This window comes from Xiphias gladius, chromosome 8, assembly GCF_016859285.1.
Source record: "Xiphias gladius isolate SHS-SW01 ecotype Sanya breed wild chromosome 8, ASM1685928v1, whole genome shotgun sequence".
Lineage (NCBI taxonomy): Eukaryota > Metazoa > Chordata > Actinopteri > Istiophoriformes > Xiphiidae > Xiphias > Xiphias gladius.
In genome coordinates this window covers 26221361-26246741 of record NC_053407.1, presented here as the reverse complement: position 1 = coordinate 26246741, position 25381 = coordinate 26221361, and the positions used below count along the sequence as shown (strand labels likewise).

Below are 25381 nucleotides of genomic sequence, written 5' to 3'. Positions count from 1 at the left end.
AGCAGCAAATTCTGAGAAGCCGTAAACAAACGTTTGCCCTTTTTTTTTTTCTCAATGACTGAAGTATCAGGTGTTGGCCAATCTTTTCCTGTTAATTAACTCACCGCTTAATTGATTTAACATTTCAGGACTAATCTCAGCTAATCTGATTGTTGCTGATTTAAATCACAATTTTGCCATTTTAAGACTGTTTTACCAAAACTCTCGTTCGACTGCTTGTGTTTTTCTTTTTTTTAAAACCATCGTTATATTTCTCTCAATAAGGTGTCGAAGTATTGCGTCAGTATCAGCGACGATCCTCCGGTTACTTGGGTCGGCGCTGGTACCGGAGAGAGACCCCAGCCGTGATCGTCGAGTCTTGCTTCATTACTGTGCTCGGCGCAGGGTTCGTCTAAATAATTTACACATTAACCCTGTCTTTACATCATCAGACCCACTGTGGGTCTGTGACTATCTTCAATGCAGTGACCGGGGGGGGGGGTCGTTTGTGGCACTTTAGCGCCCCCTGGTGAACATGTGCGGGTCAGACAGTTCTATCAGATGGTCAACTTTGCTTCAGTGATAATTGAGGTTCTCTTTTTTTTTAAAAGGAGTTTGCAAAATTACCTAAAACCATTGTTTGATCATCAAAATACTCGATTTTTCTCTGCCGGTTGACTAATTGTTGCAATTCCAATGTACTTTGTGTAATTAAAAAAAGAAACTAAAAAATTCTTCTGTATCTATTGTACTCAGACCTGCAGTGCCGAGTGAGTCTAAGACAAAAGCCAGAGCATGCAGTGAAAGCCAGTTGTTCAAGATATGTTTTATTACATAGTTCAGTCTTCAGCTTTTTATATTTTATTTATATCTATATAGATATATATATATAAGGAAATCACAGTATTACAGTATCAAAGGCACTGGAGGTTACAGTACAACAACGCAGTACAATTGTTCGGCAGTTAAAAAAAATTCTTACTTAGAGTGAGGCCCTGGCAAAAAGCCCTATTTCTGACACAGTGGTTACAGGTAGAAAAAGCTTAGGGGCCGGTTAGTTAGACTGAGAAAAGCACGTTGACCATAACAATAAATGATTTAGTGACTCGTACGTGATATTTCAATTCAGGATGTTGTGTTTTCTGGTTAGTTTTAGTTTTTTTTTTTTTTTTTTTTTTAGAAGACAACTTTGTTAAACATCTTTGACTTTACATTAGACATGTCATCCTCGGTTGCTATGGATGCAGAAAACCAAAACAGAAGATCATTGTTAAGATATTTACAAAAACTCTTCTATTCCATATTTCTAAAAATGGTCCCAGAGAGTTAAGAGGAAAATAGGTCACGAGAAAGAGAGTAGTTTTTCTTAGCAATTTCGACAGCTCATACTTTTTCAAAGATTTTACAAAAGGATCGATGTGGTTGACTGGCTCTCAACTTTACAACGGCCCGAACCTAAAACACCTTCAAGCAATTTTCATTGCACAGGTCAGACTCGGGTCAAAAGTAGTGCATTTGACAGTGAGGACAAACTGAGGGGAAAACGATGAACGGCAGTTTTGAGCACACTCTTCTCCACTCCTGGATTTGAGTAAGCTGCACATCTTAGGAATCAACAATTTGCATTATGTATATTGTTAACCATGGTCGTCAGCTCTGTCCGCTGTTGACAGGACCGCGAAATACTGACGACTGACGGCGTTGGGACAACGGAACTGGCAGCTTCGTTGGCGGGAGAAAGTTAAGAGGGCCGGGACACTATGTAAAGTTATTTCCCTGCTCTGTAGCCCAACATTACCGTAATAGACTGCACCTGTGGTCGTCATTAGGCTGAAACATCAATACCAACTACCCGAGTGAACCCTTTTGCCTTTACAGCTCATTTTAAATCCTGTCCACTGGACTTGAAACTCACTACCAATCAATACTTGTATAGTAACAAAAAACCTTTACTGACAGAGCTGTGGCTCTAGCATTTATCCGGGTGTCATCACTTCTTCATTTAGTATTTTTGTTGGACTCCTGCTAGAATTAGTGAATGTAATCGTCATAATGTGAAAATGTGATTGCTCCTTTAAATCTATGGTGGACCGACAGCGACAGAGACTAGTTTTAATGTATACCAGTTCTATCAGTCCTGGTCCCTTACTGGGCAACAGTAATTGATTACTTGATACCCCCTCAACATAAAATACCTTACGTTATCCCGGTAAATCTCACATTCAGATTCCACTGAAACTCCAGTTACCAGAGACCTCCTTCCAGTCACTACTTAGACACGTTTTTATCACGGAAAGTATTTCCCAGCAGCCCTGTCCTGTCTTCCTCTTCCGAGCTGTAGAAAACGTAGACAGGTTCAGGTCTGACAGCGGCTCTACTGAGCCTGGTTCTTCATCTCCTGCCATTTCTTCTCCCTCAGGCTGAGCTCTGCTTCGGAAAAGGCTGCCGGGCCCCAGTTGGTGATCAGCCGCTGTCCCTTGGAACCTGCAGAAGAAAAAAAGGTTCAAGAGATTATTCACCTTTAGGAGGTAGGAATATTTCCTTCCCCTAAGGACTAAAAGTTAATTATAGCATGGCCACTGAGAATTCTAGATTCTGATTGGCGTAAAGGTGTGGATTAAATTTCAAAAGTTCAACTGGACAGTTTGTTCGCTGTTCTAAATGAATGCCTCAGTATTAAACTGTGGGTAATGATAGCAACAGCCTGGTGAGCTTGGCGTTAGGGTTATTTGTGTAACCACCACCACCACCATCAGGATAAATAACTCTTCAGTTATTTAACCACAAATGTGGTTTAAATGTGCATGAACGTGGACGTCCAAATCAACCACGGTCAGAGCGGGAAAGAAAGGACCTGCGATGAAGCTTGTAGCCTGAGTCTGAGGAGAGAAGGACGGAGAGCACGGGCCACCAAATCCAAACAGAAAATACAAATATGTGGAGGAGTCACAGGTAAAAGGGAGGGCGAGTGCCGTGTGACGTTATCGCTGCTGGAAGGAAAGTTTTCGTTTCCTGGCGTAGCAGCAATATTCTCTATTCTTGAAAATGACAGCAGTAAACTTTTACAGAATTTAGACTGCAAACGACAGAAACTCTGAGGCTCGGGACCAGTATCTTGACGTTTAAAATAGGAAAGTGAGATCACAATTAGCTGGAGAGCCGAGTGTTTCGCCGCCCCCTGTGGTTGACATTTTCAAGCGTCTCACCTCTGACCACATCACTGGCGTGTGCGGTCGGAGGTGAGACACCTGTGGTGGCACTCGAAAAGTAACGTCACGCTGTGGTAGCGCACGCTGGAGCACGCTTCTGCATCACTGCGGAAAGTTAAGAGATTAAACCACTGGAGATCAGCAGCAACAAGGTTTTCATCCGCTGCTGTTGCTCGCAGTTTTGCAGCTAGAAAATACAACTGTATCCTGTTTTTTGGGGTTTTTTTGTTTGTTTGTTTGTTTGTTTGTGTTGTGTTGCACTAATCTGACTGGCTAATCATAGCAAAAACCACATGCTGGTTTTGACTTGTTGCTTAGCTTGAGTTTAGTTGAAATGTCTGCACATTAGTTCAGTGAGTCTTATTTTATTTCTGTGGCTTTTCGTTTCTTCGGATACATATCACTCATTCTATCTGATGGGAGAAAAAGATTCCCAACTATTTTTTCATCCAGAATTCTTTAGAGGTCAGCCTCTTGATTATAAAAATTAGATTTAAAACATTCAAGTCATTCATTAACGCTTGAATTACTTAAAACAAAACATAACTTCAAGCTTAAACTGTACTTTAGCCTCTTAAATTTGACCTGAGCATGATTTTATTCATATCAGATGAACTGTTGAAAAATATGCGGCCATTTTAAATTGTTTAACCCAAGAGTTTGGAAAAAATGATATCATGTCTATTAAAGTTCTCATTTTACTTTGTAGTAAACAGCATTTTTAATTTGAAGCCTCCAGCCAAAAACATCTGCAGAATTTAGATATCTCATTGTTACATTTTCTCCTTCCAGCCTGTTTGAATTTTGTTTTTAGCTGTAACCTACTCTGTGGGAGTATGAAGAGGGGATTAAAAAGAGCCAAGTTGTTTCTCCTCTAATTTTACTAATAAACTCTTTTGGGAAATTATGATGGAGGCGCCATTACATTTTTTCATGGCAGGAACGAGTTTGTAGCTCCAGGGAGAAAATAGTTTAGCAGAGAGTGTGTGTTGCTCTGAACCTGACTGTGTCACAAAGACCTAAAGGGAAACATAACTGTTACACTAGTGCACTGTACTTGATGCATTCAAAAAAATGTAATGAATTAATACTTTAAAATCAGTCGAAAATATACAAAACTCTGTATCGTTTTCACAGTAGTTTTTAGACACTCTTTTGCAGTACGTTGGTTGGGTTCAGGAGTTCTCTTCTGATGAACAAAGCCTGGGCCAGGCCCTGCTTTCCCTTCCTGAGTCGTCAGATGGTTTGGCAGAACTTAGTTTAGGCCAACCCGAAGTCCTTCTCCATAGCCTACCCGAACTCCTCCCACACCTGGGTATGTGTGTCCACCGCTGCCCGTCTGCTGCTGCAGGAGAAACCCTGGGCCAGCCAAGCCCGAAAGGCCTCCTCCTGCAGCTTGATGCCACAATAGGCGTGTGCGACCTTCTGGACGCAACTCTGAGCAGCCACCTCGACAACCGAGGCTTAGAAAATGGCCCACTCGGATTCCATGTCCCTAACCTCGCCCCCGGATTCACAAAAACATATCTTCTGGAGGTGAGAATTGAAGACTGTGCTGAAGGGGGGACTCAGCCAGGCATTTCCAGTTCACTTCAAGTTTAGGTTTACCAAGTCTGTCAAGTCTGGCAACCTCCCCCCGCCATCTGATCTAACTCCCCTCCAGGTGGTGATCAGTTGACAGCTCTGCTCCTCTCTACACCCAAGACATACAGTTGCAGATCTGATGATGCGCCCACAAGTCAACCATCGATCCTAGGCCTAGGCTGCTCTTGTACCAGGAACACTTATGAACCACCCTTTGCTCCAACGTGATGTTTGTTAGTGACAATCCACGAGGAGCACAGAGGTCCCACAACAAAGCATCAATCTGTTTAAGATCAGGCAAGGCCATTCCTCCCAATCACCCCCCTACATGTTTCTCCATCATTGCCCACGTCAGCGTTGAAGTCCCCAAGAGGACTATAGAGTACCCAGGACCTCACCCAGAGACACCAAGTAAGCCAGATACTCCGTACTGATGTTCCCGCTCTTTCCTGCTACCTGGCTTACATAGCACCTGACCCCGATTTCGGTCCGTGCAGCCGGAGGAAGAGCACCCTGTGGGTCCACTGCCGCATGTAGCATTTTCGGGCCGTGCCTGACCAAGGTTCCCTGGGTCAAGGCCCAGCCGCAAGGTGCTCGCCAGTGAGCTCCCCTCCCAGACCTGTCTCCGGGAGGGGGCCGTGATCCAGGTGAGGTGACACATGTTCATAGCAGTTGGTCTTTTTGAGTTGTTAATGCTAATGCATGTAAAATTACATATAGGAGGTTGAGCAGGTGCAGTTAATTGACGTTGTGAAGCTGGCTGAGCGTGGTGGTGAAGCTACTCCTGAACTCCTGTGGTGTGTGTAACACATCTATTCTATCCAGTAGAAGAGCCGGGTTCAAATCCTGGTGGGCGTGTCTGGCTTTATCAACGCTTTTTGGCCAACAATGAAATACTGTCTGCTCTGGGACCTAAGATAGGTCCCAGAGCAGACCGTGGTTAGTGTGTTGTTACCTGGTTGAATGAGCCGCAACAGGCCCTCGTGTTCAGCCACCTTGTGCTTCCAGGTCTTTGTGTTGTTGGTTGCATCTTCCAACTTCTTCATCACTGTCTGGCTCACACACACACACAGAAAGACAAAGTCAGAACACACGGCATATTATCAGGTAATAAACTACAAGGAGGGTGTTGTTCTTCCCCGAGAGCACTTAGTAAATCCGACTTAAGATTTAAGAACAGTACATTTCGCTATATTGTATTAACAGAAACCATTTATTTTGTAGTAACTTTCTTGCATGATTTTCTAACATCTAAATAGCTGCCTCCCATCTAGCAGTCCTATAGTGACACCATGTGGCCAAGGAAGACACCGCTTTATTCAACAAGACTAGGTCAAAACCGGGTATATGGCTGGACCGACCCTTTATCTGTTTGCTTCTCTCCTACTCGCTGTGCTCACGTATACAGTATTTCAATGCATCCAAATTCCCAATAAAGCTGTTCTCATTTATATGTTTTTCTGTTTCCGTTGGTCAGACAAGGGAACCAGTACGAAATGGTGCCTGGGACCAAGCTGCCGCTCTGCCCTGCTAAGATGCTGATTTTATGTGTAAAATGATCACTCAGAGAGCAAGTTAGAAGCCCATTCACGTCTCTGTCAGCTGCCGTGCGCTGAATTGAATGAGATGCGTAGAGAGGTGTGACCATGGCGTGGAGGCAAAGCCAGACCCCGCGCCCGCGGGGCAACACTGTCGACTCTCTAATACGGAAAGTAGACATCCGTGTTCATAGGGCTGGCTCCGCTGTTGCGGTCAAGCCAAAAACGAAATCTATTTCCGTAAATGCTGACAGACATACTGATCTAAATATAAGGTCAGAATGTTGCTTCATATTGCTTTACCTTAATCAGTTCCGACTTATTTACACTCCTAAACATCAGCAGTGGAGGAGTTTTTCTGTGGATACCCGTTCTTGTTGTTACATACAGGTACACAGTGTCACAACACACTTGTTCATTATGGCTGTCATATGACAGCGCTAGTCATATGACTACAAAAACATCTTATAATTGCAGAACCTGAAACAAAAGCAACGGATATAAACACGTTCTTTTAATAGTGTGGTCCTTGGGCATGTGTTTGTTTTTCTCATATGTGCCCTGATTTTTTTTTTTTTTTTTTATAGCACAAATTCCTCCCAGCTCGCTGATGTTATGAGAGTCAACTGCTGAGTTCCAAAACATTAACAGTGAGCTGGAGGAAATCTTGAGATCTGGTGGTGATAATCACGGAGTGTTCTTTTAATTTACAATGGGTATTTCCTCATCATTTTTCATCATTTATACACCATGACAACTTGTTAAAATAATTATTTGCAGCCCCACTCTCAGTTCTTACCACTCCTGCTCCACTGAGGAGTCTACGGGGTTCTACATGTTTTAGACAACAATCACAGTCTCTCAGCTGACCTGGTACTGCTCCAGGGCCCCCTGCCTCTCTTGCTCCAGATGTTCCAGTTGTTTCACTGCAGCCTGCAGAGCGCTCTCCTTGGCCAGACGCTCCCTCTGCAGCTCCTGTTTCTCAGCCTCCGTCTCCGAGATGGCCCGCTGCTGCCGCAGATGGATCTGCTCCAACTCTGCCCTCTTTATGGCCTCCTCCTCCAGTAACCTGCTCCACACACAGGAAAGTCCTGTATAATTCCTTCTATATTCACTATTTACTAGAGGCAGACTTCTCATTTCCAGTAGAGTGTCTCTTAAAGCACTGTTGATGCTGAGGAATACAGTAATGGAAGTTCAGCACCAAGTGTGAACACATACATTTTACCTTTCTTTCTTTTTTATGACGGACCTATATTAAGTAGTATTTGTTAAATACTACTTTCTATACTGCGACTCCATTGGCCCGTGTACAATCCAATCCGTCATCACTACATATATACGTTTTAACTTAGTGTTTGAGAACATTAAACTTTAACGGGCCTAGAAACATTTAAAATGATAAACCTAGTACCAAAATGTCAATAAATTTGTGACTGAGAAATGTTTCCTCAGTCCAATAAGTAAAATTAAGCAACTAATTACTACATTTATGATAAATAGGTTGTTGTGGCATGGCAGTTTGTCAGCAGGTGGTGCTATAGTGCAATTATTGACTGTGGTTTCAAGATTGAGGTTCAAGTAAATGTAACTACAGATTGCACTTAATGAATGTCCTTGACATGGATTATATTCTTTATCAAACAAATTCCTATAAAAAGGCGGCCAAGATTTTAATGCTCCTGTCTTCCTCAAAACACAAGAGCATGAACTTCATTGTAAAATAAACAAACAAACATTGAATGTGTTTGGCTTGTGGCATCTTAAATCTTGAATCAAATACTGACTGAAAGAAGCAGAAAAAAGGGGCATATGGCACCTGGCCTACTCAGGAAACACTTTGGTGCTACTGACAAAACGTACAAAAACCAAAGCTGGCCCGGTTCAAATTATAACAATAACCACCTTAGTGCATCTCTCTACTGCACATCTCCTCTCTCCCAGTCTCTGTGATAAATGCCCAGAGCCTCTCTTCTAACCACGGGGTCCTTTATAGCTGAGTTGGTAAACTTGACAGTTGCACTTCTGTTGATACACTTGTTAAAACTTACTCTGGTTAGTCCAGTATGATCATCTGTCAGACTGTGGCTCCGTCCATGGACTTCAAAAACCCTGCTTTTAGCTCTAACCTCAAGTGTAAAAATCTGTAATCTGCTTTTCACACAAAAGATTTATATGAACTTTGTCTGATGTGGTAAAAGGAAAACGGACAACCCTTGTATTGTGGGCTATTTTGAAGAAAGCATCTACCAAATGGCCTAAATTATCTAGAGATAAAAGGGCCGATCGCTGTTTAACACAGTGGTTTAATTTCAGCGGTGCAGTCGGTACACTGATGCCGACATGCTCACTGCTCGTTAGCCAAACGTGACGTGGAAAGCAAATGTCAGCAGAGAGGAAGGAAGGACGAGGGAGGAAACACGGTGGAGAGAGGGAAGTAGAAGTCGATTGTCTGGTTGTGTTTGTGTGTGTGACTCAAAAGAGAGGAGCAGACTCAGGCCATCAGGCTGTTTGGAGGTGGTTTTATGTTGAGGGGTTGCCACAGACTGATATTTATCCAACCTCACTTGGACCTGTAACGTCATATACGTGTGCTGTCCGGATGATGCGATGCATCTTCACAGATGTGATTCATTTCAGTCTGAAAATGATGGTTTTGGTGCATTGGCGAGTGTAATATTAGCGTGTCAGGTGGTTCGGATTATGTGGGTACCTGGTCATGTCTCATTAGAGGGTTGAATCACAGTGAACCACGCGGGACAGAAAGGCGCTGCTGCGCTCCTTCTGGCAGCGTTGGCGTTAGAGCCTGAGTGAGGCAGGATTATTAAGGCTGATACCAATCCTGGAGGGGGGGCGGTTTACAAAATCCAATGACGCTCTATGGGCTGATATTCATTGTTTAACAGAAACACAAAGATTTTTGATAAGGATCCCTTACATTTAGTCACTGATGGGGCATGAGGAGTGTCTGAATCAGCTTTAACTGTCATTTACTCTAAAATCTCAATGTGCACTCATTCATTGCTAGTGTTCTTCTGTTGGTGTAATATTCCCCCTCTAATGTTACCAGCTCTGGCCAGCTGTTTTGAAACGTGTTGGCCGGAATGAAAAGCTAACCCCCTCCACTGATGAGTGGTTTCATTCTGAGAAGGAACTGCTTTAAACTTTTCAGACGAGCTACCGGTACAATACCTTTTGGTGAGAATCATGCGCGTTTCCAGTGCACCGGTTGTATCGAGTCGAGGATATATTTACCATTGCGTCGCTTAGGCAGAATAAGTATAAGGCTATATGTTAATAGCCCTTTCGCTGTCTTTCAATGACAAACCATGGCATTAGGTTGCCGTGTGGCGAACTAATCCAGCAACAGATAAACTGCGAGCACGTCTTTTATAGCGGCTGTCAGTGCTACACCGATGAGGGAGTAAAATGATTGGGCCGCTGTTCATTTACTCGCTGGAACTGTCTTACTGACGGTTTTTCGCAAATAAACGTAAAACCAAGTTTGTCAGTGGCCTGTAGGCCACACGGCCCATCTCACTTTGCTGTTAAATGCACAAGAGGAGCGGTAGCGGCTAACTGCAGCAAAACTGGGGGAAAAAAAAGTTTCATCTATAGAATTACTGAATTGACTTACACCTAAATAACCCTATTTTTTTTTTCTAAAAATGTTTTTTATCCCCCCGTGCACGGCCATCTCCAACAGACCTACGTGATGGCAGATTTTTGATGCACCCTCCACTCCCTGTCGACTGACCGTGCCTGCAGCCTTCGGACGGCCTCCTCGTCCTGTCTGGCGTGCCTCTCGTCCTCCAGAGCGTCCTCCAGTTGACGGTACATGTCCTCCAGCTCGCGGACCCGCTGCAGGTACTGCTCCAGCTCAGTGGACTTCTGGGCCACCTGCTCCTCCATCTTCTGCCGTACCTGTCGTACAAGTAAATACAGAGCAATACTTTATCTGGAATTCACATAAATATAAAAAAATAAAGAATAAATACGTAAATAAAGAATTCATATTAATAGTCCTGCTTAATAGTTTTATTTAACAGGTGGTACTAAAGGAATACATCAGCTTTTAAAAGACACAAAAATGTTAAACTTTTCAAATTTGAAGGTTTTGAGGTGAGGTTATACACAGTCAGTCAAAGTTAGATTTAGTGTCTAAATATGTGCATTGGGAGACATGTGATGACGCTTGGTTGCATCGTATGATCATTGCTTTCAGTCTTAAAGGAGATGAAACTCGAGCTGTCTCTCAAATTTTAGAAAGAAAGTCGGTGATGTTTGATAATCATCCGCTGGTAGGCCACATTCGTGCTCTGCAGTGAGCAGGTCGAGATGTTATCACCAGAGGCAGTGAAGTTATTCACAAGTTCGTGACTCATTTAGTATCAAACAACATCCGTCTTTATTAACTGAGCTAAGTGGAAATGTCTTCACCACACGCTGTATTAGCAAATGTGTATTAATATTAATGTGTAGTGAGGACATCAACACAACTTTGAATGGCTCGTCTGCTGTCGGGTGGTTTAAATGCCGCTCACCAAGTGCTGTAGTGGTTCTTCACCTTAAATCTATTTCAAATTGTTCCTCCTAGTGTCATTTTTATATTTCGGTTAGCCTGACCCTTGTAGATGAATGGTAATTTATAATGTGTATTGCACTAGACTCAGGCAGTCTACCGACCGAAATACAACACACTTCAACAAAAAAAGCTGCATTTTGTCGGGACGTAATGAGTCAGTGAAGGATGCCGGGGAGCGACCACGTACCATTTTCTCTCTCTCCAGGTCCATCCTGTAGCGGTCCTGGAGTTCAGTTTGGGTCTGAAGACGCCTTCTTTCTTCTTCTGCTGCGTCAGCCGCTGCCTCCTCCAGAGCCTGGCCAGAAAGAAAAGCAGATGGCAGCCCAAAAAATAAAAGAAAAAAGAAAAGAAGGTTCTATCATCTACTGGGAATATTTAACCTAACAGGTTCTCACCCTTAAATCCAAGTGAAACACATGTTCAGCAGAAGTAAAGAAGGTAAAAACCTCATATGAAGCCACAGACAGTTCGACTGACACCACACCCTGTTAATGTGTCTCGGTGTGGTTATTTTAGTTGTTTAGTTTCAACTTGAAGAGGCAATCTGTGGTCTGTATAAAACAGAAGCAAATCTGCTACAGCGAGCTGTAAAGAGGAATTCAACCCAAACATATGTAGTTCCCACTGCTAAAATAATATTTCTTGCTTAGAAATGCTGTTTTAAAAACAGAAACTCAAAGGCCTCACTTCAATTTTTAGCCCTAAGATCCAAACGAATGGCATCGTATTTGTACTTAAAACTATAAACGCAACCACTGTTATTTTCTACAAAAAAATAAAAAATAAAAAATAAAAAAATCTTGGTGGACTTGGTGGAGTCTGTCGTTTCTGTCACAAGAGATTTCCTTTCAATTCACAAAGGCATGTTTGCAGAGTCACAAAACACACAAACATTTTAACAAGGGGCCATGAGCGGAAATATTTGACCTCAGCAGCCCCCTGAGCTCCTTCGTATTCCTCCAAGGAGCTCTTTGTAGCCTTCACATTCAAACACAATGAGATCATGAAAGGTAACGAGACTAAAAGATGCAAGTACAAGTAATAGAACAATAAAACAATTAAAAAAAGACAACTAAATTAACAACAGACGTGTCTTCATTTTAGATTTAAAAATTAGTCGGCATTGTCTCTAGTCTGACATCTTCAGGTAGTCCGTTCCAGATGTTAGCAGCATTAAAGCTAAAGTAGCTTCACCACGTTTAGTGCCGACTTTAGGAACTGCAAGTAGACCTGAACCAGCTGACCTGAGGGGTCCTGGACGTTCGTACTGTATGAGAAGATCTGAGATGTATTTTTGACCTGACCTGTTCAGAGATGAACACAAGCAGTCGTAATTTAAAGCTCAATTCTTTGACACACAGGCAACCAGTGAGGTGATTTGAGGACTGGTGTGATGTGGGCTGTGGGCTGTGCTTTTTTTAGTTTTTGTTAGGACTCCAGCAGCAGCGTTCTGGATCAGCTGGATCCGTCTGACTGCTTTCTTAGAGACATCTGAGTCCAGCCTTCTAGAGACAAAAGGCATGAACCAGTTTCTCCACATCTCGATTTGACATGAAAAATCTCTGATCTTTCAGTTGATCTTTAGGAGGGTAGAACGCTGATTTAATGTGAGTGCCACAATTTAGGTTTTTTCGCCTGGTCATTACTCTGGAGGGAATAATAACTTCAGTTTTGTCCTCGTCTCTCGTCTGGTATTGGCCCCAGAGTCCCGGAGGGCCCTTGCTGGCCAGCTGTGCGGGCAGCCCCTCTTCAACCCCCGCCCGAGTGAGGAGGAGGTTCCGGTGCTGTGGAAGACATCCTGCCTTGTTCCAGTGCCAAGGTAGTGATCTCCTTCTGCCCCCAACGACTACAGACTGGTTGCCCTAACTTCCCACATAAGGAAGGATTCAAATTCCTAAATTTGCATTATTTGTGAATTACTGAAATATCTTGAGAGTTGATTCCTCTTCTCGCTGTACCTTTCACTACAATCTCAGCCCTTTATCACATTTCAAACTGAAAATCTTTGTACAACGCAGTGCATCACAACCTTTACCTTACTTGTACACTCTCTATTTGGAATAGTGAAACACAAACTCAGTTTGTCTTCTTGTGTACCAGATCTTCCTGTAGCTCCCTTGCTGCCGTAGCATTTCCTTTTTTGCCTTTACCCCTTTTCCCCCTTTGTCTCCTTGTGTTGTTAATTTGTCGCTGTATCTCTGTGGATTTCATTTAAATAACGCTTAAAATATAACGAGATAGGAATAATGTGCAAGTATACAGAGCACGTGAAGAAATCCAGTCTTAGTGCCTTTGAAAAAAATATAGTTTGACATTTTCCATTTTTATAACTGTTTTAGATAAAAGCATAAAAAGCCAGTAAGGCTTATAGGTTCCTTGGTTGGTGCATATCAGACCCGTCCGGTGTGTCAAAGCGGAGATAATAGGTGGAACAAATCTTTCGATAAATTGAAAAATTGCGGGTGGTTGAGCAGTAACCTCATGTTAACTCGTGTCACCCAGCTGTGAACTGTCTGTAGACTGCGATAGTCCACTACTTAACTGTATAGCAGCACGGCGTGAGGGGCGGAGCGCCTATTGTAAATTTGTGCACGTGTGCCCGTGAGAGAGGGAGAGCCCGGCGACTTCCCGCAGATGACCCAGGGCCTCTTTCTCTCTGTGGCCCATGCCTGTGTGTTCATTGTGCATTCATGCAATCAGCTATGTGAGCCGGAGACTTGCACCTCAATGGCAGATTGTTGTGCACCCGTGGTGGGGTAGTGTCGTCCCCGACAAAGACAAACTGTCGTCCTGTACCACGCTGTATGCCACAAAACTACAATGTGAACTACTATGACTGACTGTTGCTGCATGTCACCGTCTTTCACAGCGCTGCTGGTGGCTGCAAAGTGCCCTGTATTTGCACCGTGCTGGAACCAAAATCGTCCTACTTGTGTTTTCAGTTCAGTTGAGGGATAATATCCTCTGAGAAGATTCTTCTGACCCTGTGGGCTAACGAAACGCTTCGCAAATCTACTGTCATTCCGGTAAAAAAATAGGCACTCGTAGTGCTGCAACTCAGTTTCTCACATGAAAAACACAGCAAATGGGTTTGTAACACATGAGAAAAAAAAAAGCTATAGAGAAAAGTACAGCATGCAGAGTCACCTCTGCACAGCTGGCCAATCACGGCCTGAGCTGGGTGTCATGTTGGATCGTCTGTTTCAGAAAGTTACAGAAACTATTGGACACAACAGAACAAAAAAACCACTGCTTAAAGAAGCTTTTGCTGTCAGCAGGTATAAACCTCCCTTGAACGGTGGTTTAAAAGCCTTTAGAGAACTGAGGTCGTTTACATAACGTCGTGAGCACTGACTGTCAATTTGTGTCGCTGCTGTTGATTCTCAAAAAACAGTTTGTCAGCCTGATCGATGTACCCGAGCCATCAGTCGGCACACCTGGCGTTTTCAAATCAGCCGTCGCTGCCCCGCCAGCTCTGCCGGCTTCTGATGATGCTTCCAATGGAAAAAAAACCAAAAGCTGCAGAGCCCCTGGCACATTTCCGCCTCCAGCGCCACTGGAACGCAGTCCAGTACAACACCGCCACGAACTGTGACCTCAAAAATAAACGCACAGTTGAATGAACCCCTCTCTGACGGTGTGGACGAAAACGGGACGTTGACGTCCTAAATGGTGAAGTTGTGGTGGTCCTTTGGCGTTGGATTGCATTAAATCGCACAGGCGTGTCTAGTGAAGTGGCCACTGGGTGTATACTATATTACAGTGCTGTCAATAAACCGAAAAAAAATGACTGAGTGAACAGTAACAGCTGAAAGTGTAAAACTAGGGGTCTGTGTCAGTCGACTGCATGACATCAGCTTCTCTACTGTTTGTGAAAACCGACACTTCCCGTTAAGACGTTCAAAGTGTTAACAGGAAGCAGCCGTTTGTCATCAGGCTTTGGCGAATCCGCGTAATGACTGAATTTTAACAGAGCCAGCCAGTCAGTCAGCAGTGTTGACAGGCCGGAGCGTGAGTCAGGTTCAGGGAGATTAACTGGAAAAACGTGTTTAATGGAGACTAGTGTGACCACAACTCAATCCACATCCCTCTGTTTGCAGTAAGTGACAGACTATTCATTAGTCGGAGGCTGCAGCGTGGAGCTGACCTGTTATTGGTATTCATGAGCTGGCAGTGGGTTGCAGAGAAGCCCCACCGGAGTGTTTAGGTGACCTACTTTTAATTTCAACTGCCGTGAGACGCAGCCGTGTGCGACTGAAACCGCCAGAGTGTCCTATGAAAACGACTCTCTGTCATTTACGATAGCGTGCGTGCACTCGGGCCGCGTTATTCCCAAAGTCTGACATTGTGTCTGAGGAATCTTGTTCGGTCAGCTTTGAGACCTTGTTTAGCTGCAGTGGTGCCGATGTCAGCTGTAGTAGCCCTAACTGCAGTGCAGAAAGAAATATTTATATGCCGTAGTTTCCTATTTTCCACACTGGGAAATCCTCCCCCTGACGTCCAGAATGGACAAGCTCAGTCGAAACAAAAGGAATTTAAAACAACATTGAAAAAAACACGAGACCACGATGCTCTTAAGGTTCTGTGACTTGTTTGCAAGAGGTGACTCGCTATGTCGGACTAGTCAGATTCAGGGGTTTGAGGGGCTTATCAAACACGTGCAGTGCACAATGGTTTATATAATCATATGAAGGAAAAGTAATCATGACGTTATGTTGCTGGAAGGTAAACGGCAGAGACACAGCATCCGTGTTACAAAGTAACCGACCAGGAATTGCCGCCTGACCTGTTTGATTGACCAACGTGGCGCCTTGCCGCATGACGCTGCACTGGGCTTCAGTGGGAGGTTGAGCCAGGTTCGCCCCCCCCCCCGGAGCCCTCGGCATTGGCACCGCTGATGCTGCGTCATCGGGCTGGCTGGCTGTATTTATATGAACGAGGGGGCTGCAAATGTCAATATTTATAACGCTCAACCTCTGCAAACATGTAAATTTAACTAGTGCTCTTTATTTTAAAGCTGCACTTGCACAAGCGTCGCTTCTAAAAACATAATGCTGCTTTGACTTCTGCTTTCTAATACTGTTTTTTTTTTTATTGCTTCATTTAACCTGCGTAGCACGGAGGCCGTGCAGAATGTCATTGTGCCTGAGGATAATGACAATAAAGATCAACAAGAGCTGAAAGAACTCCTCTTCACAGTTTGAGGTTCCTCATTTCGTGTTGAGTTGTGATTGATGCCTCTCTAGGATCAGAGTACAAAAGAAACCCCGGAGGACCGTGGATGAATAGGGATCCCGTAAGTTTACTTTTCAGCCGCGGGTGTTTTCCCGATAAAGAGAAGAACAGACAGTTTGTATCCAAACGGCCGAGTCAGCGTGTCTGAGATACCCACAAAGTCACTTGCAAACTGCAAACTGCGCCGCGATGTCTGCGCTGCTTCAAAAACAATTTCGGGAACAACATGTCCTCTTCCTTCGTAATCTGTCCTGGGAGGTGAACGCCTCCTCTCCTCCTCACATTTTAAACTGCCTGAGCCGGGTGCTTTTGAAGAGTTGCTGATTGAGAAAATCCCCCTCTGGGGAAAAACTCACTAACAAATTCCAGTGCACGATTTCCTCGTTTGTGTTGTGTGCTGCTCACATATTTAAACAGAAAAAACACCCTGGTGTTTCAGGTGCGTTTTCGGCGGTTACAGTAACGGTCTGTCACACTCAGAGTTTCAGCTATAGACTGAATTGTAGATGGGAAGCATTCAGTTCCCTTTCCTTTTTTTTCTTTCTGAAAACCGCAGTCACCACATCACCCTCACTTACACTGATTTACAACCCTCCTGTTTTAGTCCAAATCTATTTTCATTGCAGATCCAGCTGTCTGTCTTTGTTCAGCCCCTTGTCTTTGTGTGGGTTTTTTGTGTGTTTGTTTTGGCAACAAATCTCAATATCTTTCTTCAGTCTCTTACTTTTAATCACTGTAGTTTGACACATTTTTTTTTGTCATTCAATATAAAAGCTACGCTTAGCGGCCACTTTATTAGGTACACGTTTCCAATCCAAGGCAATTCAACAGCTCTGCCGTAAATTCTACCATGTTTATGATGTTCATTTTTTATTGACATTGTTGTAAATGTTTGAATTTAATTTTATGTTTATTACTGAGGTCAAAGGTGGTGTTTGTAATTTCAGTGCTAAAACATATAATCGAATTAAATCTGTGTGACAGCGTATGACCTGCCCTCCTCGTGCCAAAGAAACACTTCCGCGCTGAGCTATGTTAAATTCAGGACGCTGCAAAAAGGAACAGATGTTTTCCTGACGGGACCGGACCCACAGGGGAGCATTTTTTCCACGTGTGTGTGTGTGTGTTTGTTTGTTTTCTCCCCACCTTCCTCATGTTCTCCAGCTCGAGCTGTTTGGCCTCGTTGGCCGTCTGCAGCTCCCTCATCCTCAGCTCCAGCTCCTCCTGCTCAGCCTGCTGCTTCAGTCGCAGCTCCCGCCGCTTCTGCCGAGCCTCGCGATGCGGCGCCGGTCGGCCCTGGCGCAGCAGACTCAAACAGGTCTGAATGGCTGAGAGGAAAAACGAGGAGGAGACACACACACACACACACTAAAAAAAAAATCATGTTGTGATTTAATTGGCAACAATTTTGATAACCGATTAATAATTTGAGTAATTTTTTAAACAAAAACGGACAAAAATTCTCTCGTACCAGCTTCTCCAATGTTAATATTTTCTAGTTTCCCCCGTTTTCTATGATAATAAACAGCAGGTTTGGGTTTTTGACTGCTGATCACACAAAACAAGTAATTTAACTGTGTCAATATGTTGTTTTCAACTATTTTCTGACACTCTATGCACTGATCAATCAATCGAGTAGTAAAGAAAATAATTTTCAGATGCACTGATAATGAAAACAACAGCTGGTTTCAGCCTCACAGTACAACCGTGATGGAGTAATACTTCCTTTCCCAAATTTTATGTGTTTTAATCATCTGACACACAGAAAAAAATTGAAGCAATTTGATATTAAAAAAATAAAATAAAATAAAACATTACAACAAATGAGCTCATTATAAACTTAAACAATGAAGATCTTAAAACTAGATCCTGGTCACAAGATGCAGAATGGAGGACACGGACAGTCATGGTTTATATTAAACTTAAGTGGTGCAAAGTTCTAACAAATGTGCAATTAACTAAATTTCTGTAGACCCAAAATGATATGTAGTCAACCTGGGGCGACAGAACATCAACTGTTTTAATAAATCGATTGGTCGATTTCAGTCATTTTTCAAGCAAATATGCCAAATATTTTATGCTTCCAGCCTCTCACGTGTGAGTATTTACTGGGTTTTTTTTTTTCCCCCCTCCCATGTCATATATGATTGTAAACTGAATATCTTTGGGTTTTTTTTTACAGTTTTTCCAGACAAAACAAGAATTCTGAAGACGTCATCCTGGGTCCCGCAAAAGTGCATATTTCACTATTTTCTGACATTTTACAGCATAAATGATCAGTTGATTAACTGAGAAAGAAATCCGAAGATTTAACCATTAAAAAATTATTTTCTAAAAAGGAATCATGTAATGAAGAAGAAGAACATGGGTTAAGTAAAAACAGTTATCAAAATGAATTCACTGTATTGCTAAAGTTTTTGTGGAGTCTTTAAAAACTGCAATGTGAGGCAAGTGTTTTGTATTTAGATCTAATTCTATTTCCCGTTTTTTCTCAATCTCCCGTTGTGATTTTCAGTTTTGAATTATGTCGCCACTCACCCTGGATCCACTCCTGCTTCTTCTTCTTGTCCGACGCACTGATCTCAAAGCTTTTTTGTGACGACTTGATGAAGAAGAGGCACTTCTTTCCCTCTTTGTCTTGTAAAGGCTGAGGGGAAAACGAGGGTGGGGGGGGTAGGGAATGTGACAGCTGATAAATACACGCGTCCGTGCCAACACGAAGAGAACAAGGGGAAGAGTTTTCATTAAAAACAGCAGGTTCTTGCCTCCACACTGCAGTTCCCATCCAATAAGATGTTTCCTTTCTTTTCGGCCAGGTCTTCGCCAACGTAGTAGGAGATGCAGTTTGGCCTCAGCATGAACCAGCGCTCCGTCCAGTTCTTCCTCATGTGACCTTTCTTCATCATATAGCCCTGCAGAGAGAAAGAAAGGGTCATTTACACCAACTGTTACTCTTAACATGACACATTCATCACAAAATGATCATTTACAGACTGGATTCCCCGTGTGATGCTCAACATTAAAGCTCATGGGGAAAAAATGATCTAAAATGGAAACAGAGTGTTTTAAAATAATTGCTGCAGTACAAGATAAGGGTTCATTGTCTTTCTCTAAGGAACAATGACAATAATGAATGTTTTTGTTAAATTTGATTGTTGCATATTTTCCTCGTGTATTTTAATCAATGTAGTTTTAATGATTTTTTTCATTTTTACCCTTTTACATTTTGTTTTATTCAGAATACTGTAAGTAAATTTCTCAGCTGATTAGGTCTGAAAATACCATTATTTCATGATCAAATAACCTGCTGATTATTTCCTTCATGAACTGTTTTTTTCTGTAAAATGTTAGAAAATAGTAAAAAACGCTCGTTACAATTTCTCCAAAAAAAAACAAAACAAAAACAAAATATTCAGTTTACTATTGAGCACGACACAGTAAAAGCATCAAATCCTAACATCTGAGAAGCTGGAACCAGGGCTGGAGAATGTTAAAAAAACAACGATGAAAAAAAAAATAGTTGCCATCAGGCACAGTAGTATTTACAGTATTTACATCTTACAATACAGCATTTGTTGGGGACTATCTTCATTAGCGGCTTAACACACATTTGGTGCTCTAGTGAGTATCTATGTAGGACTGAGTCAAAATAAAGTGCCGTGTGTTTGATCAGGGTAACCAACGAACATGTGAACGAGTGCGACGGTGTGACGTGTTTTTAATGGTTTTTTTTGGACGACAATGGAGCTCTGTGGCACAGAGGAGTGAAACTATTCTGTGTCAGGCTTTGGACACACAGACGTAACTCGTTCATGGGATCGGTTTGCTGTTGGCTTTGGTCTTTTCCTGGGATTTGTTGACAGGAAGAAAGATGTAGAATATCAGCAGTGTCATGCTTTAACTTATAAACTGTATTTCAAAGAATTAAAATTATTCAGCAACATCCACACACTGACGATCAAATCAAACAGAAACTTTCATATGAACCTACACTAAGTTGTCAGTTTATTAGGTACGCCAAATGCAGTGTAATACAACAGTCCTGCACTAAATCCTACCTTCATGAAGGTTATACTGTTCAGTATTTGATAAAACTTGGTGTTACTGTGCTGTTGCGACTGTATGATCATTTGTGAGGACGTCGTTCGTGGTGCTGTTGAACCCTGAACCAGTTACGTTCACGGCTGAAAACTAGGAGTTATGGCTTAAAGCTCCAGAAGGAGCTAATGCACGAAGCTTTGAGCGAAGATTATTTTTGCCACAGTTTTGTTTTATTCTGTGCGAAACCAAAGACTACGAAGACTGTATCGTCAGGGCCCCCGTCTGTCCAGGTGTGCCGCCCACCTGCTTGAGCACGTCCAGGATGAGCTCCTGGTAGACCTCGTTGATGGCCATCGACAGCGTCTGCCGGTCCATGCCTTTACTGAAGTGACCCGACCCCACCAGGCCGATGAGCTCCCAGGCGTTCAGGCACATTTGCTTCAAGTCCAGCTGTAGCTTGTAGTCCTCGAAACGCTCCTCCACCCAGCTGCCCCCCATCGCCTCCGTCAGCTTACGCAGGAAGTACTCGATCTGTGCGTAGGGACAAATACAGTGTTATGCACAAACACAAGAGTGGAATATATTATCGTGCAAAATATACAAACGTGATTTTTCTGATTTTCTCTAAAACATACAGCTGTTCATTTAGATTCAAAGAGGACTGTCCTCATCATTTGTTTTTCCTACTCTTCCTCTCTACATGGGCTTATTGCAGCATATAAATCTACATTTCTTTTGCAAACGATCTTCCTGTGATTCAGCTCTGACGTTTGTTATACCCAACAATAAATCTCCCAGCGTTTGTAAAAAGAACAGGAAGCTGGAAACTTCCTTTTCTGTTCTTGAGCAACAGACGTTTTCAGCTGGTCAGTCACTGAAGCAGTGAAAACAACCGCATATACACACACAGCGCGACTAAAATCTACCGTAGTTCTGTGTGTGATATTTTAAGTAAAGCAGCAGCCCATTTAAATGAGCCATGACTGGAACATTTCCATCAGTAACTTCCTCCATGGCAACCAATCATTTCAGAGAAGAAGTACCAGGAGCTTTGATGATTCCCGCTCCTCTAATGTGAGAATTTCTGGCTTTTTCTTGTCTCACATCATATTAAATTGAATGACTTGGGGGCTTTGGCCTGTTGATCGGACAAAACAAGACATTTGAAGAAGTTTTTTTTTTAGTTTTTTTTTTTAACTGTTTTCTGATGTTGTGTAGACCAAATAAAGACTCTCAAAAAACAATCAGCAGATTCATCGATAATGAAGATAACTGTTGGCTGCAGCGCTGAATTATGGAAAACAAGAACTGTCTAATGCTGGATATCCAACCAACGAAAGCTGATCCTGGGTGAGGAAGCTCTCTTAACTTCAGACTGTGTTTTATTTCGTCATATTTATTGCACATATTAAAAACACTGACGCAATGAGCTGTTTGGCGTATTTTGCTAAACAAAGGAAGCGTTGCCACACGTTTATATTCCGCAAGCTAAGGTGCAGAAGTAGCGCGTCGGTACAACAACGCTGCAGTCGGGTGTAGCGCTGGCGGCGATATGTTGAAAATCGTCAACCACCACCAGGCCCCAGCCCTGGCTATTTAAGTGCTGTGGAAGCACGAAGATGGTGTTCCTCACCGCTTCACCAAATTGCAGTTGGACATGACGAAATACGGCACCCCGACGTTTCAACTCGGGTTTGGAAACTGTGTCTGAAATCCCTCCTCATTTACCACACAGAGCATGGCTGTATTTACTGTCCACCATTTTATTAGAGGGTCTGAATCCCACGAGGGAAATTTACTCAATTTTAAATTATATGCCGGCCTCAAAAATCCCAACAAGGCAACGACGGTTGTCCATGTGAAGTGGACCCTACTCTCCGCCAACACCCCCGCAGTGCAATGCTTCACGTTACAGTCGTGTGACACTACAGCCGTTAGTGATGACGTAAAAGTTATGATAATGAGGAAGGGCTCAAAATACCAAACTACTGCTCACCACAGAGTAAACTATTGGTTGTCCATGTATGTATATGGAGTACACAGTCACTGTGCTCACAGTTTGTTGACACCACCTGTGAGTTCTTTTCACAATGTGGGAGAACGCGGTCGCTGTCGGAAACTCCTGGTGCCTCAGACTCGGAGGCTGACCTTAACGTTTTTTTTCCCCTCCACTCGGCTGCTCGTAATTGCAGCTTAAATGTGAACGACGTGAACGCGGCATTAGACGGTGAAGGGTGCTGACAGAAATACTGCCAACCGGGCAGGTGTTTTAGTTCATCAAATAATGCTAAAGTTAGGTTAATACACTTTTTAGTAGAGAAAGGTGTTCGGCTGTGGACACTAAATGATGTTTGGTGGTTTTCACAAAACTTGACTTTCAGGCCCAATGCTGTGGGCAGCGCTCACCTCCTCAGTGACGATGATCAGCGGGTATCTGTCCTCAGACAGGAAGTTGAAGATGCACCAGATCTTGAAGGCGTCGTCGTTGGAGATGAGCAGCTGACTCGGTTCCAGGTTTTTCCGGGAGCACAAAGTCCAGCACATTTTGTTGAAGTCCTGCCGGTCGAAGTTATCCGTCACCTGCGGCAGAGCAAGAAATAAATAAGTAAAATGAATAAAACAGCTGTGGAGAGCCACGGATTCGCGACGTGTGTCTTCGTGGCGTCGGCGCAGCTTGTAGGGAGACAGATGGAGCTGCCCGAGTTGGCAAACGTTCACCCCGATGACATTTCCACGAGTAAAACATGGGCAGACTCGAAGCTGTTGCTCTGTCCTCCTGGTCAGTGGTTTCCAACTTTTTTCTGGCTCCTGATCCTTTAACACTTGAAGCACACGAGTTTCCAGTGGAGGAAAGTAACTAAGACGTTTACTCAAGTACGGTACTTGTACTTTGCTTCAGCATTTCCTTTATATCCTACCTTATGCTTCCACTCCTCTACATTTCAGAGGGAAATATTTTATTTTACACGCCACTATAATTACTTAACAGCTATAGTTACTACTTACTTTCGCAAAGGCATGTAGTCAGCTTATAAAATATGAAGCACTGTTGTAGATGTAACTACCCAGCTCCTGGCGTGGCTCTTTGATGAGCACAGTCAAAGACGTGGTCTGCTCTCCAGGCTTCATACCTTCAACTAACAATTAACTAATTGGAACCAGAAGCCAGAGCTGACTGCAGTCGTAATTAATCATGCTGAAGAAACCACAGAGCTGATTCTCCAAAGCTAATTAAATACAGGTCATTTACGAACACTCTTGTCCATTTTATAACCGGCTCTAACAGCAACGGTACGTGAAGTAGTTAAAATGAGCTTTTCTGCAACCAGCTGCAACATTGAAATGCTGCTTACTGAGTAATGCATCGGTAATAGTAATCCAGTAACACAACGTGACACTAACAGGGGCAGTTCAGATATGCCATTGTTACTTTTGATACTTTCAGTACATTTCACAGCAAATATTTTGTACCTGGTCAGTGCAGGAACTTTACTTGCAATGAGGCTGTTTTACATTGAGGTCTGGCAACTTTAACTGAATTCAAAAATTCACCACTGCAAGTTTCACATTTTTTATGAGTTGTGACCAGTTTGACCAAAAAGTGACTGGTTATTTAAACAGTTAATAGAGACCTAAAGAGAGGTATCAATATTCAGTATTTAATTATGGAAAAAAAAGGAAAGATTAGAGGGGAGTTGGAAAAAAAGAAAAATCTCTGTTTTGTTTATCAGCTCACAAACGGACTGATTTATCTTGTGACTCCTTGAGGGTCCCCCGACCACTAATCAAAAAGAAGAAGAAATGATTTAACCTCGGGGTTCCAACTTTCCACTATCCTGAATACACAGAGTGTAACTTGACATGCTGAGCCACCAGTGCAGAGCAAGAACAGGGAGGACCCTCATCGTCCTTTCAATTATATTTATTTTAAGTACATTTTCATTGTGTCTCTGCCAGAGAGATGACACAAACCCTGCCAGCGGCGAACTGGCAGAAGAAGCGAGAAAAGAGAAGTGCTCTGTTTTTAAAAAAAACAAAAAAAATCTCCAAGGTTCAAATTCCAGACCAAAATGGGAGGAAGGCTCTTCAAAAAAGGCACAGTCGGTGCTGCGAAGGGGGAGTGTTTTCCTCGAGCCAGTGAACACTAGTGTCTCCATGGAGACTCCTGGCAGCCGTCCCGTCAAAAAACAAGCCCCAAAAAACAAATCCAACGCTCGCTGTAATTAAAAACCGATCTCAACATGAACTGAACCCTAAAAAGTTTGTCTGTTCAAAAACAACCACCGTTTGCACTGTGAGAAATGTGGTGCAATCCTTCCATTGGGGTTTGAGCAGCCAGAGACGCAGAACCTGGGGGTTCATAACTTCTATATAGTTACAGATAAGTCAAATATGTGAGCAGCGAGAACATGAATCTGTACTTAATCTACCCGTAACACTCCTGATAATATTTCTGTTTCACAACAACTCTCAAAAAACTCATCACTTAAGGCATTATAAAGGTACAATAACCGGGATGCATCGCGAGTACATTTACATTAATACAACCGCACCAACACGGACATAAAATTGAAGGACTTTTCAGTGACTTGCTACTGTATTATAGTGAAATACTGTGTATTTCTGGGTATGCTATTTAAAAAAAAAAAAAAGGGCATGTTTTGGGGTGAGACACGACATCGGCCAAAATTTGAGATATCTCACTGTGCCGTCTTGGCTTCGCCGGACTTTTTGGTTAAATCTTCAACTCTGTATCAGCAATCTCACAGTCACAGGGGGAAAGTGAGGCACAGATCCTAGATCCTAGAGATCTATGCCGACTGTAATGTGATGAAATCTGGGAGATGTACTATAAGAAAATAATGGTACCACTTTCTAATAAGGAACCCTTAAGAAAGGGTCATCATCGTTTGCTGTTTTTTTACAGATTAGTTAGTAGCCATTACAGAACTATCTAAGGGCTGTTCAGTGCACTTACATTTGTCATATTGGGATACGAGAGCCGAGGTGAAACCAGAATCTTCCAGGTTCTGTTCCAGAGAAGTAAGAAAACCTCATGCAAAGTCCCCCTGACATTTGTTACTAAACAAAACCAGCCTTGGAAAAGAGCCTCTCTCAACAGTTTGTCATGTGGCTCGCTTCTCGTGTTTAGATAGGTACAATAGTTTATTGAAAAACGATCACTGTGTATTAAAAATTTACGTTTGTTT

At 42.9% G+C, this 25381-nt stretch overlaps 1 protein-coding gene across 1 annotated transcript in view; it reads right to left on the bottom strand.

Moving 5' to 3' along the window:
- Nucleotides 1-1122: 1122 nt before the first annotated feature.
- The window catches only part of swap70b (switching B cell complex subunit SWAP70b), a 34606-nt gene continuing 10347 nt past the window's right edge, over nucleotides 1123-25381 (bottom strand). Inside the window, exons 3-12 of the mRNA XM_040131887.1 lie at nucleotides 22578-22751; nucleotides 20475-20702; nucleotides 18896-19042; nucleotides 18669-18777; nucleotides 17277-17458; nucleotides 11083-11190; nucleotides 10068-10234; nucleotides 7181-7379; nucleotides 5728-5824; nucleotides 1123-2463 (exon numbers count right to left, since the gene is read on the bottom strand). Coding sequence (XP_039987821.1) covers nucleotides 2354-2463; nucleotides 5728-5824; nucleotides 7181-7379; nucleotides 10068-10234; nucleotides 11083-11190; nucleotides 17277-17458; nucleotides 18669-18777; nucleotides 18896-19042; nucleotides 20475-20702; nucleotides 22578-22751 — 1521 coding nt within the window. The 3' untranslated portion in view covers nucleotides 1123-2353. The remainder of the gene's footprint in view (nucleotides 2464-5727; nucleotides 5825-7180; nucleotides 7380-10067; nucleotides 10235-11082; nucleotides 11191-17276; nucleotides 17459-18668; nucleotides 18778-18895; nucleotides 19043-20474; nucleotides 20703-22577; nucleotides 22752-25381) is intronic.